The 17,624-nt window shown below is 40.0% G+C and overlaps 2 protein-coding genes across 2 annotated transcripts in view; one reads left to right on the top strand and one right to left on the bottom strand.

Annotated features, from left to right (window-relative positions):
* amph (amphiphysin) overlaps window positions 1-978 on the bottom strand; it is a 42,143-nt gene extending 41,165 nt beyond the window's left edge. Inside the window, exon 1 of the mRNA XM_046852058.1 lies at window positions 853-978. The gene's annotated coding sequence lies outside the window, so the exon portion shown is untranslated. The remainder of the gene's footprint in view (window positions 1-852) is intronic.
* A 2,057-nt stretch (window positions 979-3,035) lies between these two features.
* On the top strand, window positions 3,036-17,615 carry otulinb (OTU deubiquitinase with linear linkage specificity b). Its single transcript, XM_046852554.1, has 9 exons — window positions 3,036-3,318; window positions 3,529-3,721; window positions 4,588-4,785; window positions 4,924-4,994; window positions 7,729-7,841; window positions 8,494-8,637; window positions 9,554-9,664; window positions 15,468-15,737; window positions 16,199-17,615. The coding sequence occupies exons 2-9, from the start codon at window positions 3,585-3,587 to the stop codon at window positions 16,466-16,468; spliced, it is 1,314 nt and encodes a 437-aa protein (XP_046708510.1). The 5' UTR covers window positions 3,036-3,318; window positions 3,529-3,584; the 3' UTR covers window positions 16,469-17,615.
* The last annotated feature ends 9 nt before the right edge of the window (window positions 17,616-17,624 follow it).

Here is a 17,624-nt window from a genome sequence, read left to right as displayed (position 1 = left end):
TGGTGGAGTCAAGAACACTGACCTTAACTGAGGCAAGAGAGGCCTGCATTTCGTTGGATGTTGTTTTGGGACCTTTTTGACATCTTGAATGAGTCGTCGCTGTGCTCTTGGGGTAATTTTGGTAGGCCAGCCACTCCTGGGAAGGTTCTCCACTATTTCATGTTTTTTGCCATTTGTGAAAAAGGCCTCTCATTGTGGTTCATTGGAGTCCCAAAACTTTAGAAATGCTTTATAACCTTTTCTAGACTGATAGATCTCAATTATTTTCTTTCTCATTTGTTTCTGAATTTCTTTGGCTCTTAGCATGATGTCTCACTTTTGAGGATCTTTTGGTCTACTTCACTTTGGCTGGCAGATCCTATCTAAGAGATTTCTTGATTGTGAACAGGTGTGGCAGTAATCAGGCCTGTGTGTGGTGAGAGAAATTGAACTCAGGTGTGATAAACCACAGTTCACACAGGGCCATGTAGTTTTGGATTTTGATTTCCCGCAATAAAAAACCCTTCATTCAAAAACTGCATGTTGCGTTCACTTGTGTTATCTTTTACTAATATTTAAATTTGTTTGATTATCTAAAACATTAAAGTGTGACCAACATGCAAAAAAATAAGAAATCAGGACACTTTTTCATACCAATGTAACCCTGCTAAAAAGAGAGGAGCATTCAAGGTTTTATCGCAGTGCCAACAGAACAAAGCAAACTGGCCTCACAGGTTACCAGGAGCTGAGCCAAAGCTTCTACTTTCTCTAATTTTTAAAAAAGCTATGACAGAAACATATTAAATGCATGTCAAATTTCTTGTTGTTTTATTTTATAGGCCACAAGCTGCTGTGGGGAGAAGCAATCCTTACCCAGTCAGAATCAATCTTTTTCTCTTATTTCTGCCCGAAATCTCTGAACACTCAATTGTAGTCAGGACCACAGTCCTGCTGTATTGCTCTAAACCATTCAGGCCATATCATGCTACATACTCCAATGCCAAAAAAAAATATCCTTATCAGTTTTTATACTTAAGCCTGTCTAATTTTACTCCCCAAAAGAGCTGTCTAGAAGAATGCAAATGCTAAATGCATTTTCTTGTTGGAAATTATATTGGCTTTCATCCTTTTCTTAAATGGTTCCTTAAAGACCCCTTCCACAACAAATACATTCATCATTAATTCCAGGCACTCACATACAAGTGCAGAGTGTCATTAATATTCAAATAACAAATTAACACCAAATATTAACTAAGGTGGGAGACACAGCTTTAATATATGGACTAATTAGGTGAACAGATGAAGAAATAAAAAAGAGAGTAATGCTGTCCTCTGGTGTTCAGGAGAATATCAACACTATCAATATTATAGTGTCCTATAATATTATTAGTCCGTTAAAAGAAGTGAACACACACAACACTGTCGAGAGGCATAAATAAAAAAATCAATTTTTTACATTCATCAAAAGCAAAAGAATATTATACTGCTTTTTTAAAGAACACAAAAATCCTTTGAATAAAGTTATTTGAGATCATGATAGCCAATTATTTATTCTAGCCAAACTGCCATGAAGATGGCACAAATGTGAAAAAAAGGAAGCAAGAAAAAGGCCCAAGAAAAAAGGTGCATAAGTAGTAGTAGCTAATAGCTGTATATATGATTGGATATTGTAACAGAGACTCAGAATTGTTTTCCCTTCAAATGGCTGACTGCAGGACAATTTTAACCCCATCTATTCCCATGTTGTTGTTGTTTTGTAGTGACTCTGTGTTATTTGGTGATAAATATAAAGACAGGTTGAGTTTCATTAGCATGCTTGTATTTACTAACTTATGTTGTATACCTGAAGTCCTTGACAGATCTGTAGCAAACGACTTTTTGTTCTGCTCTAGATTGTGCAAACACACCCTCACAAAATAGTTTTTTGCAGTTTTCTCCTGGTTTGTTGATACTTTTAAAGTTTAAAATAACTTTTTGTACTCATAACTAGAAAGTTAAAACGAGTGAAACAACAAGGCAGCTAACACCAGCTACATTTTAGAATAATTCAGAAGGGTAAGCTTTGCTTGATTGATAATGTTAGCTATAAATGCAGACAGAAAATGGACCATCTTTGTTTATGGTGTAGACACAGCAACCTGGAATTTAACACCAGTAAGACAGTAAAAGTGAAGGTTGACTAAAAAACCTACAGGCTCCTCTGTCACCACTCTCTGTTCAAGGTTGTACTGACTCCTTCAAGTTTCTTGGCATGATCATCTGAAGAGACTGGAAGTGGGAGACAAACACCATTAACATAACTAAGAAAGCCCACCAAAGGATGTACTTTCTTTGCCAACTAAGAAAGCACAACCTGCCCAAGGATCTGCTGTGCACACTTTACAGGGTAACCACTGAATCCATTATATTTGCATCAATGTCTATTTCTGCTTTGCCGTCCAACTGAACAAGCGACGACTTCAGTGGCTAGTTGGTTCGGCACATCATTGGCACCAATGTGTCAGAAAACGGGCTGGGAGAATTCTAAGGGACCCCCTTACAACCTACATAGAGTCTGGTCCGAGTCCTATTTTGGGCATGGGGTACAGACTGATACTGAAACATTGACTGTCAGACCCCAAAATAGCTTTTTATGTCTTGTTTGCTTGGTCATTTAGTTGTGTTAGTTGTAAACATGTCATATTAGCCCTCTTTGAGCCCAACACTGCTGTACAATGCCTGTATGTTAATTGTGCACTGTTGGTTTACACTAAACTGAATACAAATTAATTGTATGCGCAGGTCTATTTGGCCAATAAAACTGGTTCTGATTCTAGCCAGCATGCAGTAACTTTGTCAGTTATCTATGGCTCAAACATATATTATTATTTCCTGACAACACTGAACGCAATATATATCTAAAATTGCTGTTAATGTGATATTTTACAGTCCATGCCATGCTCTTCATTTGCCGTGTCAACAGTATAACATCTACTGCGCATGCGCCCGCTCCAATGGCTGCATTGCGCATGCTCCGACTTCAAGCACCCTACCGCTCAGAGGCTTGCGCCAATATTTCCAATATGGCGACACCCACTTTGGCCAGAAATGCGGTTTAAAAAGCACATACTGATAGTAAATGGCGCCATGATGCTCACTCATATGTATATATGCACATCTCGACCAAAAGAAAAAACTTAAAAAGTGCAGGACGGGAGAAATGGCGCTCACAGTATATACATTACGAGTTCGTAGAGACTACAATTCCCGACATGCCCTATAAACAGGAAGCGACTGTTTAATTTCGGTGATTAGCAACTTTACGTAAAATTGATCTTTCATGGAAACTAAACCTATAAGGTAAACGAGCATTCAAAGGAATCGATTGTGAAGCTGTATATATTTCCTTTGACCTCCTCATGGTTTGTCATGTACTCCCGAACTAGCTTATCTTGCTAAAAGCTTGAACATAAATACACAGAACTCTCCCATTTTGCGGAAGTACAGCTGAAAGCTTTGCTGGATATAAAGCGCTTGTTGTTGAGTGCTTGTTTGCCGCATTGTGTTCAGGTTTGTGCAGCTGCTGCTTGGAAAAGGTGCGGAAGAGATGCTGTGTGCTCCTCAACATGCGTCCCACTGAACCAGGGCTGAGAGATGGACGCAGTCGCAAGACCAACAAACCCAAACCCACACGGGGAACTGTGAAGCAGTGTCCCGACACTCCTGAATCCTGCAGCGAGAGCAAAAAATCCAAGAAAGTAGAGTAAGTGATCCATGAGGTCATGTTATTGTTTGTTTGTTTGTTTTTTCACTGTGTGGGCGACAATATTTACGTGCACACGTATCAGCCATAACATTGAACCCCAGCTATTAACATTGAATATTACATAACATTGGCACTAGACGAGGGTTGGGATATTAGGCAGCGAGTAAAGAGTCACTTGTCAAAGTTGAAGTTAAGGATCCGAGAGATTTCCATAATGGACCTGACTGGGTTTTGGAGTATCAGTTTAGTTTGGTACCTACTAAATTGTTCATTGATGCACGTGAGGGTCATCCCATTTGGTCAGATCCTACAAAAAATAAAAAAATACAAATGGCTGAAGTGTTGGCTACAATATAAAGGTGTCAGAATACAGTTCATCACAGCTTGTGTTGAGAGATGGGTCATAATGCATGTGGCAACCTTTCAGTTGGCATGTGAGCATCAGGTTTCGATTAGGATTCATGTGTGTGTGTGTGTGTGTGTGTGTGTGTGTGTGTGCGTGCGTGTCAGTCAGTCACTTGCCTTGGAGGGTGATGGCACCAGGATGCACTAGGGGAAGGTGGCAAGCTGGCAGAGAGAGTGTGTAAAGCACTGGGAGATATTCTGCTTAAACTTTGCTGCAGACTAAAAACTGTTCTTCATTGAAAGAATATTCCCGAATATTCAGTCGTATATTGCATCCTCGAAGAGTTCAGTGTGTGCATAATCAGATCGTGCATCTGTGAAATGCGCTGAACAAGCAAGTTTGATCGGTGGCAGCCTTTTTTTTTTGTTGTTGTTGTTGTTACGTCGCCTTGCCAGATACCACAGCGCGCTTTCAGAGGTCTTCAGAGAGCAATAATGTGTCAATTCCTATTCTCTAGAGCATCTCACAAGAAGCCCGTTCGAACCGTTCCAGCTGCTGCCGGTGAAAAGAATGCTTGTGCATCTAAACATGGAAAAAGCAGAGAGATGACTTCCAATATACAAGCAGCTCCTCAAGAAGTATTTAAGTTTTCAAATCAAGACAATCATCTGTCCAAGCAACGTCCTGAGATGGCAGCAGCGTCGGAGGATAACAGGTGCTGCACTTCTCAATAGGTCAAACTAGTCAGAATAATAACATGAGCCAGACAGTACACAGTTTTATATTGTTCAAAGTTCAAACAGGTTTTTTTTTTTCTTCATGTTTTTGACCACACTTCCCTTTTCTTTTCCAGTGAGGAAGATTTGTACAGGGGAGCAGATGAAATAGAACTGGAAAGACAGGAGAAGCAGCTTTCCAATGCAGGTATTAAAGCAAATATATATATACTGTATTTATATTAATATATTTTGAAGAGTCATAGATCACACACTCTAATTCTGGGTTACACTTAACATCCACTTAATAGAAGCACTTGTGCACTTTCTGTATGTGCAGTTTAAAAATCAGCCAATCACATTGAATATATCCTGCAGGTCAAGTGATTCAGAATGTTCACATCAAATATCCTAATGGGGGGAAAAGTGTGATCTCTGTGCCTTTAACCATGGCATGTTTGGTGGTGCCTGATGGGCAGAAAACTACACTGGGATCCACTACTGCCAGTCAAGAATCATGGGCATAGCCTTACCCAAACACCTTTTTTCCGGTCTTAAGCTGTCCATGTTTGTTTAATCTTTTCCTATGACTGCATCGGATTCTTGTTTTTGTAACCTGCTGTGGTCTGCTACGGAAGTCCTAAGAGGCCCTGCATTATAATATTTTTTGACTCGTTTTTTCATGATCTTGACATAACAAACATTGTTTCCTTCGTGATCAGTACTTACCTTTCCTGTGTATTCGGCATAAGTACATGTTCTACCGGCAGCAACTAGAACAGGGGTGGCCAACCAGTCAGAGACCGAGAGCCACATTTTTGACTGTGTTACCGCAAAGAGCCACATCATACACATGGGCACACATGAACATCACCCATCCCTTCCTCTTACACACACACACACACACACACACACACACACACACACACACACCTCTGCTCAGCCAGATTTATTGTAAATGTCACACACCAACATAATGACAGAAATTGACTCCTACAAGACCACAGGCCAGTCATTTTTAACAATGAACACTGTGTGCACTGTCTCACACACACAAACTCATAGTTTAACCAAGTCCACAAACAAAAATATAATAATTTACAATAGCGTTTTTCTTTTACTCTGCATGTTACTTAGTGGGACTTTTGGCATTCCTTGCCTTGAACAATCCCCTTCAAATCTGCCTCGTATTCCGTTGTTGCCACTCTAGCAATTCTTTCACATGGGTGTCAGTCAGAACAGATCGATGCTTTGATTTCACGTGTTTCAGTGTAGAAAACAGGGACTTGGTGTTTTTTTTTTATGTGTGTGTTCACTTCGCTTGAGTTCACTACGGTATTTTCGTCAAATGCGCATGTGCGTGAGATGAATATACCGCAGGGGTGGGCAATTAGTTTTTACAAGGAGCCACATGAGAAACCTGAATTGTGTCAGAGGGCCACACCAACGATAATATTTTAGGGATGCACCGAAATGAAAATTCAATTCAAAAGTCAATGAAATCCATAATTTTTTGTGTTATGCCTTTTGCCTCGGCACCATCACTGGAAAGCTTTCCTGCCTTTTCAAAAACGTCCGCTACAGACGGAGTGCACATGCTCGGATTGACTTTACTTTTCTGCGTCGCGTTCTTCTCATATTTTCAATTCAATTCATTTTTATTTGTATAGCGCTTTTAACAATGAACATTGTCTCAAAGCAGCTTTACACAGATAATGTGGTGATTAAACGTAAATATATTTAGAATGACAATCGGGATGTTTGGATTTCAGGTGATAAATTAAACCCGACATGGAGAAACTCTTTGCAGATACACCCCCTCTTGAAATTTCAGCATTGCATGTTTTGCAAATCGCTCTCCGCACACCGCAGACATGTTGGCTCTTATCCAGATAACAGTGTGCTGACTGCGCTTTTTTACAATTGTGTTTCTGCCGTGTTGTTTCAGTGATTTAGGTATTTCCGAAAATTCTCGGTGCATCCCTGTAATTTATGATTGGCCTCATGCCAAGGTCTGATATACCGCAAAGTTTCCCAGTAGGGGCAAGCTCATTTAAGTCTTAAAAATACCGTATTGAACTTAAGCAAAGCGAACACGCACATTAAATCAAATACACAAAAATCGATATGGACGTAAGAGCCGCATGAAACCAGCCAAAGAGCCGCATGCGGCTCGCGAGCCGCGGCTTGGCCACCCCTGAACTAGAACATTCCTCTTGAGCAGTAATGATTTTTTTCTGTGTGTTAAGCATAATCTTCTAGAGGCAGCATCATGGATGACAACCAAAACTATTTGTCCATAACCACACGCCCGTGGCCACAAAAGGTCATGGTTATGAATATACAGAAAAATGAAGCAGCGGATCACGAGGAAGCAATGATTATATCAGATCACAAAAAAAAAAAAAAAACGTGATCACGAGAAAACAAGAAAGAAAAAATCGTAGGACTTTCGTAGATCTGCTCATTCACCTCGAGGATAGCTATTTAGCGAATTCTGGGATGCTTTTTTGTTCAACACAGTTGTAAAGAGTGCGTATTTGAGTTACGTTAGACTTCCAGTCAGCTCAAACCATTTGGTCATTTTCCTTTAAACTATTTTATCAAGAATATGTTTCACACTGTAGACTGCACACGGGAAGTGTATTGTTTTTTGCACCATTCTGTGTAAAATCCCAAGAGATCAGCAGGTTCAGAACGTTTGGCTCCCAAAAACTGTGCCACTGTTAAGGGATCACACTTCGCTATTCTGATGTTTGATGTAAACATTAACTCATGATCTTGATTTGTATCTGGATGTTTGGATGGTCATATAACTGATGGCCATTTACAGGCATTTCTAACAATATAGACTTCTGTCTATTTTAATACTTATTGCTGTGAAAGATGATTATTTGTAGTGTGAAATTGTTGCTTTCAGGGTCATTTATTTATTTTTCTAGCTTCACTGCCTATTTCCGAAGACCTGAGCAGTGTGTCAGCTCCTGAGGGTCTGCTCTCCTATAGTCAGAGAGAATGGAAAGGAAACACCACGAAAAGTAACCTTATCAGAAAGGTACACTTTCCTGGATTTTGTACAGATGCTTGAAAATGGTGAAATCCTTCATTTCTGTGTTTGTTTGTTTTTTTCCCCCTCAACAAGTGTGTTTGTAATAACTGTAGAATGCAGCAGTATTTCATAGTTTCATGGGTAATGGGTTATAAAACTATTACCCAAAATTATAGAAAGTTGGAACCTGTTGCAGCATGTGCACACCACAAAGCTCCTCGGTTGGAGTGGAAGATCTCGAGCGGCCTACTACAGAGCTCTGACCTCAATCTTGCTAAACACCTTGGGGAAAGCTGAAAGTCTTCACCCTACATAAGTACTTGACTTTACGTGACTCTTGTGGCTGGATGAGCAGGAATCTCCGCAAGTACACTCCAACATCTTGAAGAACGTCTTGCCAGAAGAGAGGGGGTTATTGTAAGCAAATGAAAACTAAATGTGGAACGGGTGTCCGCAAACCTTTGTCCATACAGAGTAACTGTAGGCACAACAAAATAAAATATGCAATAATTGCCCATAGCTAAACAGATGTTATATTTAATTCATTTTGGATACAGGTCTTGTTACATGAAATACAATTTTGAATGAATTAATGATTTCAGTGTTGTACAGCCAGTACTTGCCTTTGTACTAATTCTAAGTTCTTATTTTTCTTTAGGGCTATGAAGCAATAGCTCAAAACTTTGAGAGTCTGCGCATAGTACGTGGCGACAACTACTGTGCACTGAGGGCAACCCTGTTTCAGCTCCTCAACCAGTCTAACAAAGTCTGTACCTGGCTGCAAGATGCTGAAATTGCTCAGGTTTGCCTTTAGTGCTCTTCAAGACACCAAATATATTCAAATTTTATAGATAGATGTTTGCGGATGATATTGTGATTTGTGGCGAGAGTAGGGAGCAGGTTGAGAAGAGCCTGGAGAGGTACACGCTGGAGAGAAGGGGAATAAAAGTCAGTAGGAGTAAGACAGAGTACATGTGTGTGAATGAGAGGGAGGGCAGTGGAGTGGTGCGGTTGCAGGGAGCAGAGGTGGAGAAGGTGGAGGAGTTCAGGTGCCTGGGGTCAACAGTGCAAAGTAATGTATAGTGTCAGAGAAGTGAAGAAAAGAGTGCAGGCAGGGTGGAGTGGGTGGAAAATGGTGATAGCAGAAGTAATTTGTAATAGAAGAGTATCTGCGAGAGTGAAAGGGAAAGTTTATAGGACTGTGGTGAGACCTGAGATGTTGTATGGTTTAGAGACAGTGGCATTGAGTAAAAGACAGGAGGTGGAGCTGGAGGTAGCAGAGCTGAAGATGTTAAGGTTTTCGTTGGGAGTGACGAGGATGGACAGGATTAGAAATGAGTTTATTAGAGGGACAGCGCATGTAGGACGTTTTGAAGACAAGGTGAGGGAGGCAAGATTGAGATGGTTTGGATATGTGCAGAGGAGGGACATATCGGTAGGAGAATGAGGAAAGATGAAGACCAAGGAGGAGGTGGATGTGGTGAGGGAAGACATGTAGGTAGTTGGGGTGAAAGAGGCAGATGTAGGGATGTAGTATGGAGACGGATGATCCACTGTGACGACCCCTAATGGGAGCAGCCGAAAGAAGAAGACCATTTAAATAGATAGCTTTTTTTTTTTTTTTTTTTTTTTTTTTATAAAGTATATTTATGGTGAAACTGAAGCGGCCTATATGGTGACTAAGATGACTTAGCTGTGTTTTTTGTGATTCAACACAGATGTCGTGTGTGCAAGATTTAGTGGAAGAATGGCTGTTTCCTTTTGGGCGCAGCGGTGAAGGCAGCGCAGTAGAACAGTTGGAACACTGTCTGTTGCTCCTGAAACTGAGGGTAACACTTATACATTTTTTTTTATACATTTTATAATAAATTTTTTCACAGCTAATTTCACAGTTAAAGTTTTTTTCAAAAGAGTATCTTTTTGAAAGTTTCTCCAAACGTTCTGCATTTGAAGATTCTTTGAAAGCAATTATTGCGTATGTGTGTATTGTAGTTCTGTGAACTCCAGATCAATAATAAAAGTGTCTATGACTTGAACGTTTCATGGAGGCATCACTAGATTTGAAGGAACTTTGGTGGTCATACAGTGTCCTTAGAAAGAGTGGTAATGATAATCATGTAGAGTATGGAAAATGTGCATGCTTTTGCACAAGTCACTGCAGCCCAGACCACTGAAGCTGACTGTAGCAATCTAAATCAGGGATGGGCAACTTTCATAGTGGTGAGGGCCAGCATTTTTTCTCTTTCACACCAGATTAAACCAGATTATTTTCTTTTTAAATCTAACACGAGAGCGCTTCTGGCATCACAGGTGTAGCTTTCATATTTTTCCTTGTGAAAAGTAGTGTAATGTCGTTTCAACACTCGGTACATTCGGTAAAAAGTGTTTACAGTCTTACCTGCAAAACACTGTTTTCACTGTCAATTTTCTTTTAATTTATACTAATTTTGGTGAACGTTCTCAACAGCGCGCATATCCTACTATGTTTTAATTACTATGGTAAACAGGAGAAACTAGCACCCACTCCTGGTTGAAGAATTAACATCCTAAAATGAAGGCAGTCTTTAAGTTTTTTTAACAACATGGTCCTGCAGGCTGAATTTAAAGATACTGCTGGCCGTAACCGCCAGTTACCAGCCCTGATGTAAATGGAGGTTACATACAGCTAAATGTAGCACTAAATGCAAGAATGGCAACCAATGGCAAATATACACAGTTTAATAATGGATTCTTTATACAAATATAATGCAGTTAAAGTTGGTCATATTTTTAGTCTGCAATTTAGACTTTTTTTTTTCCTGTTTAAATCCAATGATTTTGGAGCGGTGAATTACAGGCCGTGTTTCGATGAATGCGCGGATAATAGACTGATTTGCGAAGTAAGGGATTTACACTGAGGTGATAGGTGGATCCCTCTTGCCCCTATCTGTTGGGATTGTATTCCGATTCTAACCACAGTGCTGTTGCTTGCAGTGATGACTTCTATAGTCACCATCAGTGTAAATGATGTAGACCTGCCGTCAGTATAGAGAAGTCAGAATAGTTAATCGGTAATCGGAAAATGCACTTTATCCAAGCAGTGATAAACAGTTTTAGTTGAGGGCTTAACACTATATAGGCCCATGTGTATGTAGCAGTACCCAATAGTATTGAATTCGATAGTGATTTTTGGGTTGCAGGATCAAAGGTTTAGCCAGCAACGTATCCTCAATGTCCTACAGGAAACTGCTCAAGGGAGAAAGTTACTTTGGGAGGAAGCCAGCCTGACCTTCCAGCAGTGAAGGTGCCATGGTCTTATTGGCCATCTTGGGCTAATCCAAGAACAGTTGGAAAGGGCTAGCAGTTAGTCATTAAAAAGGTTTCCCAGTTGTGAGATACAATATAAAGATACCAGAAACACTTGACGTTTGTACAATGTGAATAATTCACCCATTGCACCATTGTTGCCTTGGACCAAGGAAAACATCGGGTCTAGAATGACCACACTTGGTTCTGTTTGATTGACGTGTACCCTGAGGCAACACATCACTCCAAGCGGTGTTCATGGTCATTATCTCTCCAATTTGGTCAATGTTCCCAAATGGACTACTTGGACTTCTTGAAGTGTCATGAATTTTCGTTGAGTCAATAGGTCTCTCTTTTAATTGGAAAAGAACTAATTCTTTGTGGTATTTGGGGTCAAGTCATAGCTTCTGCGAACTAAGCAGGATCACTTTTAAGATTACCAGCAAAATCTGATTGGCAGGATATCATTATCTGTAAAAAAAAAAAAAAAGTAGCTTGATGGCGTGGATAACATTTTCAGGCAATGTGTGCAAATGCCAGTGAACTGTGTAGCCTGTTAAGAAGTTAGCTAACTTAGAGATTGATTATTATAATGGAGGTGATGCCAGACATGTCCCTTTCACAGAGCTTTGTGGACATTAAAATTGTTCCTCCTTGATTACTCTCCCAAACATATTGACACTCATATTATAGGTAGGCCATCAGTATGTTTGTGCTCAGTTTTGGCATATGGCCAAATCCAAATGACTTGTAATTCGAATGTGTGCTGTGGAGTTTGTGTGTTTGTGAGCTCGGGTCTGTTTGTGTGTTTGTAAGCTGTCAATAAAGCCTTATAGTGTGGCACAGTTCTGAAAGCTGCGTTATGAAATGCTGCTGTTGACACCACCATAACTAGTTTGTACCAGAACGGAGCCCATTGTCAAACCATTAATGAAAATTGATTCGCAAATGTTAAATTTATCTTAACTTGTAGGTCACTATCAATATGGTTGAACCTCCAAGATGCAGCCGTTGACCTAACTCAGAAATCTGATTCCGAGAACCCAGTCAATTAGCACTTTGTTATTAAACTGCTTTTGTGTGTACTATACTATCTGTCTCAGGTTCAGTGAGGGGAAAAAATTGCTTGATCCCCTGCTGATTTTGTTCGTTTGCCCACTGACAAAGAAATTATCAGTCTATAATTTTAATAGTAGGTTTATTTGAACAGTGAAAAACAGAATACAAACAGAAAAATACACTTAAAAAAAGTTATAAATCGCTTTGCATTTTAATGAGCGAAATAAGTATTTCAGTCAGCAGGATTTCTGGCTTTTATACAGGTAACGAGCTGAGATTAGGAGCACTCTCTTTAATCTCAGCTGGGCTACAAGACCATTGCCGAGCATCTTGGTGAGAAGGTGACAACAGTTGCTGCGATTTATGTACTGTCAAATCTTGGGGGGTGAGCCTCCAGGTCAATGAAAATAGGGCATGGATGGGTATTCCACAATGACCCAAGTGTCTCAAGAAGAAGCACATTTAAGGTTCTGGAGTTGCCTAGCCAGTCTCCAGACCTTAATCCCATTAAAGATCTGTGGAGGGAGCTGAAACCTTAATAACTTGGAGAGGGTCTGCAAAGAGGAGTGGGACAAAATCCCTCCTGAGATGTGTGCAAACCTGGTGGCCAACCACAAGAAACGTCTGACCTCTGTGATTGCCAACAAGGGTTTTACCACCAAGTATTACAGTTGTGTTCAAAATTATTCAACCCCCAATGCTGTAAATGGTTTTAGGGAATTTAGTGTACATTTGTAATTGTATTCAGAATGAAATCCTACAAGGACTTCTTAAAGAACCATATGCAACTAAAATGACATCAATTAGTTTTGTAATACAGTAGTAAATGTTTCTTTTGTGAATTCTTCATTGACATGATTATTCAACCCCTTAAAGACTACCACTCTGAAGAACAGAGGTTCAATGAAGTGTTTTCAATCAGGTATTGAAAACACCTGTGGATATCAGGGAGCAGCAATAAAGCCTAATAAGCACCAATTGGGCAGCTTTAAAATGACTGTGATACTCAGCTCCTTCTAGACATTTACTGGTGTGGTTACAAACATGGTGAGGTCAAGAGAATGGTCCAGGAAGACAAGAGAACAGGTGATTACTCTTCACAGGAAGGGCAATGGCTATAAGAAGATTGCAAAGATGTTAAACATACCAAGAGACACCATAGGAAGCATCATTCGCAAATTCAAGGCAAAGGGCACTGTTGAAACGCTACCTGGTCGTGGCAGAAAGAAGATGCTGACTTCGACTGCTGTGCGCTACCTGAAGCGTAGAGTGGAGAAAAGTCCCCGTGTGACTGCTGAGGAACTGAGAAAAGATTTGTCAGATGTGGGTACTGAAGTTTCTGCTCAGACAATACGGCGCACCCTGCGTAATGAAGGCCTCCATGCCAGAACTCCCAGGCGCACCTTGCTGTCCCCAAAGAATAAGAAGAGTCGACTGCAGTATGCCAAAAGTCATGTGGACAAACCACAGAAGTTTTGGGATAGTGTTCTGTGGACTGATGAAACAAAATTAGAACTGTTTGGGCCCATGGATCAACGCTATGTTTGGAGGAGGAAGAACAAGGCCTATGAAGAAAAGAACACCTTGCCTACTGTGAAGCATGGCGGGGGGTCAATCATGCTTTGGGGCTGTTTTGCTTCTGCAGGTACTGGGAAGCTTCAGCGTGTGCAAGGTACCATGAATTCTCTTCAGTACCAGGAGATATTGGATGACAATGTGATGCAGTCCGTCACAAACCTGAGGCTTGGAAGACGTTGGACCTTTCAACAGGACAATGATCCCAAGCATACCTCCAAGTCCACTAGAGCATGGTTGCAGATTAAAGGCTGGAACATTTTGAAGTGGCCATCGCAGTCACCAGACTTAAATCCGATTGAGAACCTCTGGTGGGACTTAAAGAAAGCAGTTACAGTGCGCAAGCCTAAGAATGTGACTGAACTGGAGGCTTTTGCCCATGATGAATGGGCGAAGATACCCGTAGATCGCTGCAAGACACTTGTGTCAAGCTATGCTTCAAGTTTAAAAGCTGTTATTACTGTAAAAGGATGTTGTACTAAGTACTAAGATTGAATGTCACTTGGGGGTTGAATAAAACTGAACATTTGTGGTTATTTCATTATAAATGTTATGTTATATTTGTCTGACCTACACGTGCCTCTTTGATTTAATTGTAAGCAGGATGACTGAATGATCGTAATCAATGTCAAACCGACCAAAACAATCAATTTCAGTGGGGGTTGAATAATTTTGAACACAACTGTAAGTCATGTTTTGAGAAGGGGTCAAATACTTTACTCATTAAAAGGCAAATTAATTTATAAACCATTTTAAATGTTTTTTTTTTTTTTATTTCTTTTGTTGTTATTCTTTTACCGTTAAAAAATAAATAAAAAATACCATTAAAATTATAGACTGATCATTTCTTTGTCAGAGCATTTGTGGTCCATGTACCTCCTGGTTATTCATTTTCATTTTAGAAAGCAAATTTGTTTCCTCATATTCACGCACCAAGTTCTCCGATTTTGGTGGAAGATGTAACCTTTTTTTGCCATATTTAATGTCATATTAAGGTGAGTTTCCAAGACCATTCTGGCTAACCCTTTTGATCCTCTAATTTTGGTGCGTTCCGTTGGTTGTGGTGCGTCATAAATTAAAATTATCATTTTTTTCTGTTTTAGTTTCCCTTTGATTTTCTTTTCCATGCATCCACAAAGAAAAGAGAAAATGACTTGGTTTTTTTTTTCTTAGTTTTGGTTCTGGAGTATTTCAACAACAACAAAAAAGAATAATGCAAATTTTTCATTTCTTTTTTTTAATTCTTTCTAAAATGAAAATTTAATGACCAGAAGGTCCACAGACCATTTCTGTATGTTGTATTGAGAAGGGCATGTGCCATTTCCATAATTGAAAGATAAGTACTGAGAGAGGATCAGATTTCGACAGGAGTGAAATAATTGGTGGTAGCTGCCACTCTGTCCCCTTTTACTCTATGTGCCTGAAGCTTAAGGGTGTGTTGATGCTCTTCCTTATACGCTAATCGGAAACTTTTTCAAGGTAGATTAGTGTAAAGCATGAGTACATACGACAGTGTTAAAAAAAAACCCGATCCCACTGTAATTCAAACATTGAGCTAAGGTATCGTAAATTTATTGACAGATAAAAACAATGTATTCTCTGAACACTCCTGTGAAACATGATTAATAAAATATAGTGCGGATAGACATGGTCAGTAAGTGACTAACCCACACACCCGAGTGACTAATATTGCTCTCTTTCACATTCCCACAGTGGCAGGAGGCGGTGCAGTGCGAGAGTCCAACGGAGCGGGAGCGTTTCTGCCAGCAACTATTTGTGGGGGGACATGACGAATATGAGCTGCTGGAGGCCCTGAAATTCTTGATGCTGAAGACGGTCATTCAGCTGCACTCTGACATGCAGAAGGGATTCAGTGTACCTGAGTTCTGCTGGTTGCTTTTTGCCCGGGACACCTCTAATTGTCCCAGGAGCTTCCTCATTAATCACCTCAGACATGTGGGTTTCAGCGGTGGTCTGGAACAGGTGAGAAATTCAGTGACGCTTTAAAACCTGAGAAGTGACATTCTAAAAAGAAAGTAAAGGTGATTGCTTGCATGTGTATGATAAGCTTCCATAAAGGAAACCATAGCTCCATGGTTAAGGCTCTGGGTTACTAATCAGAAGGTTGTGGGTTCAAGCCCCAGTATTGCCAACTGCTATTCTTGGGCCTTTGAGCAAGCCCCTTAACCTTCTGCGCTCCAGGGGGCTGTATCATGGCTGACCCTACACTCTGATCAGAGCTCCCTTAAAGAAAGTGACGAGTATAAAACTCTTTTAGCTTCTTGAGCTGTTATAGCAGTGTAAAGTGAAATAAATTGAAAAATATGCATCTAGAAACATTTTATATTTATTCAATTCATTCCATCATGCCATTCCAGCTACATGCACATTAGTCACTTAGCGAAAGGATAGAAGTCACAAGCCACCTTTCCTGTCTGCCGCAGGTGGAGATGTTTCTGCTCGGCTACTCCCTCCAGCATACGCTTCAAGCCTTTCGTCTTTACAAGACAGGCACTGAAGAGTTTATCACCTACTACCCAGATGACCACAGAACAGAGTGGCCTTGCCTTAGCCTGCTCACGGAAGACGATCGACACTATAACGTGCCAGTGCCTAAACAGTCCACACAACAACAGTCAACAAAACACGACAAGCCATTCAAGCCCAAATGGAATTTACCTTCAAGTGGACCAAGAAACAACACATTTCTGTAGCGAAAATCTGCAATAGCAGCCAATGCAATATGATATTAGTGTACATAATTGGGATAACGGTACAATGAGTGCAATCGACGTATTTCACGATCAATGACTGCAGTCAGGGAAAGGTTGACTACGAGTAGCGATGTTTTAATGATATTAATAAGAGAAACTTTATCATCTTTGTACTATACTACTCAATTCGAAACATTTCAAGCTGGCTTTCTCACTCATCAGCAGTCAGGGATGTAATTAAGACAAAACCATGCTAACGTAGCTCGCCGATACAATTCAGTTTTTTTTTCCTATCAGCTAGCTAACGTTATACAAAACGAGCCTGTGCATGCGAGCGAGCCGTTAGCAGAGCCGAATAAAATGTCGAGTGACGGCCGTGATTTATACTAATCCAGTTCACAGCATTTCAATTGGGATTTTTTCCGTTCACACCTTTCAATTGACGGTTATTCCGTTAGTTGATGAAGAGACTAAATCGATTGTGTTTCTATCAGGAACTTAATTATCCCAATCATAACTGAGAACCGAATGCTGGAATTCAGAAAACATAAAGTGCACTGTTGCTGTTTCTCCTGTCAGTAGCTCATGTGAAAGAGCACTGCGGTATCTGTACTGTTGTCTGTGGGGGCCAAAAAGACTAGTACTTATGAACTACTAAAACTGAGGTATTAACTGGGAGTGTGCATGCATAAAGGTTTTTATATTAAGCAGTAGCTTATAAACTAATCCAACTCACCCTCTGTTAATTCTCTACCCATCTGCTTGGCACCCCTTCACCAAACGTACTTATTTAATCCCTGTATATATATTTGCTACATTTTCTACTTTATGCAAGTGATTTGTGAATGTTTTTGCATTCACAACCGTCATTTTCTTCTGCTTTGTTTATATAATTCATTGCAGTAATGCAATAAACAACAGTTTATTAGACACAGGTTTCAGCTTTAAATTAATTATTACACACAATTCCTGGATTGTTGTGCGTGTACCTAAACAATTTACTTAATTTTATTGAAATTAGAATTGGGAAGTGCAATTTTGGATCATTGCTTGTATATGGGGTTTTTTTTTTCATGAAATGAAACAGCAGGAAATTTCATAATGATTTTCTTTTTAAATATAAAGTATGTTTATTTCATGAACTATTTCATCTTGT

The sequence above is a fragment of the Silurus meridionalis genome, chromosome 6 (assembly GCF_014805685.1).
Source record: "Silurus meridionalis isolate SWU-2019-XX chromosome 6, ASM1480568v1, whole genome shotgun sequence".
Taxonomy (NCBI): domain Eukaryota; kingdom Metazoa; phylum Chordata; class Actinopteri; order Siluriformes; family Siluridae; genus Silurus; species Silurus meridionalis.
Note: the sequence above shows the minus strand (reverse complement) of the source record. Positions and strands in the feature narration are given on the sequence as shown.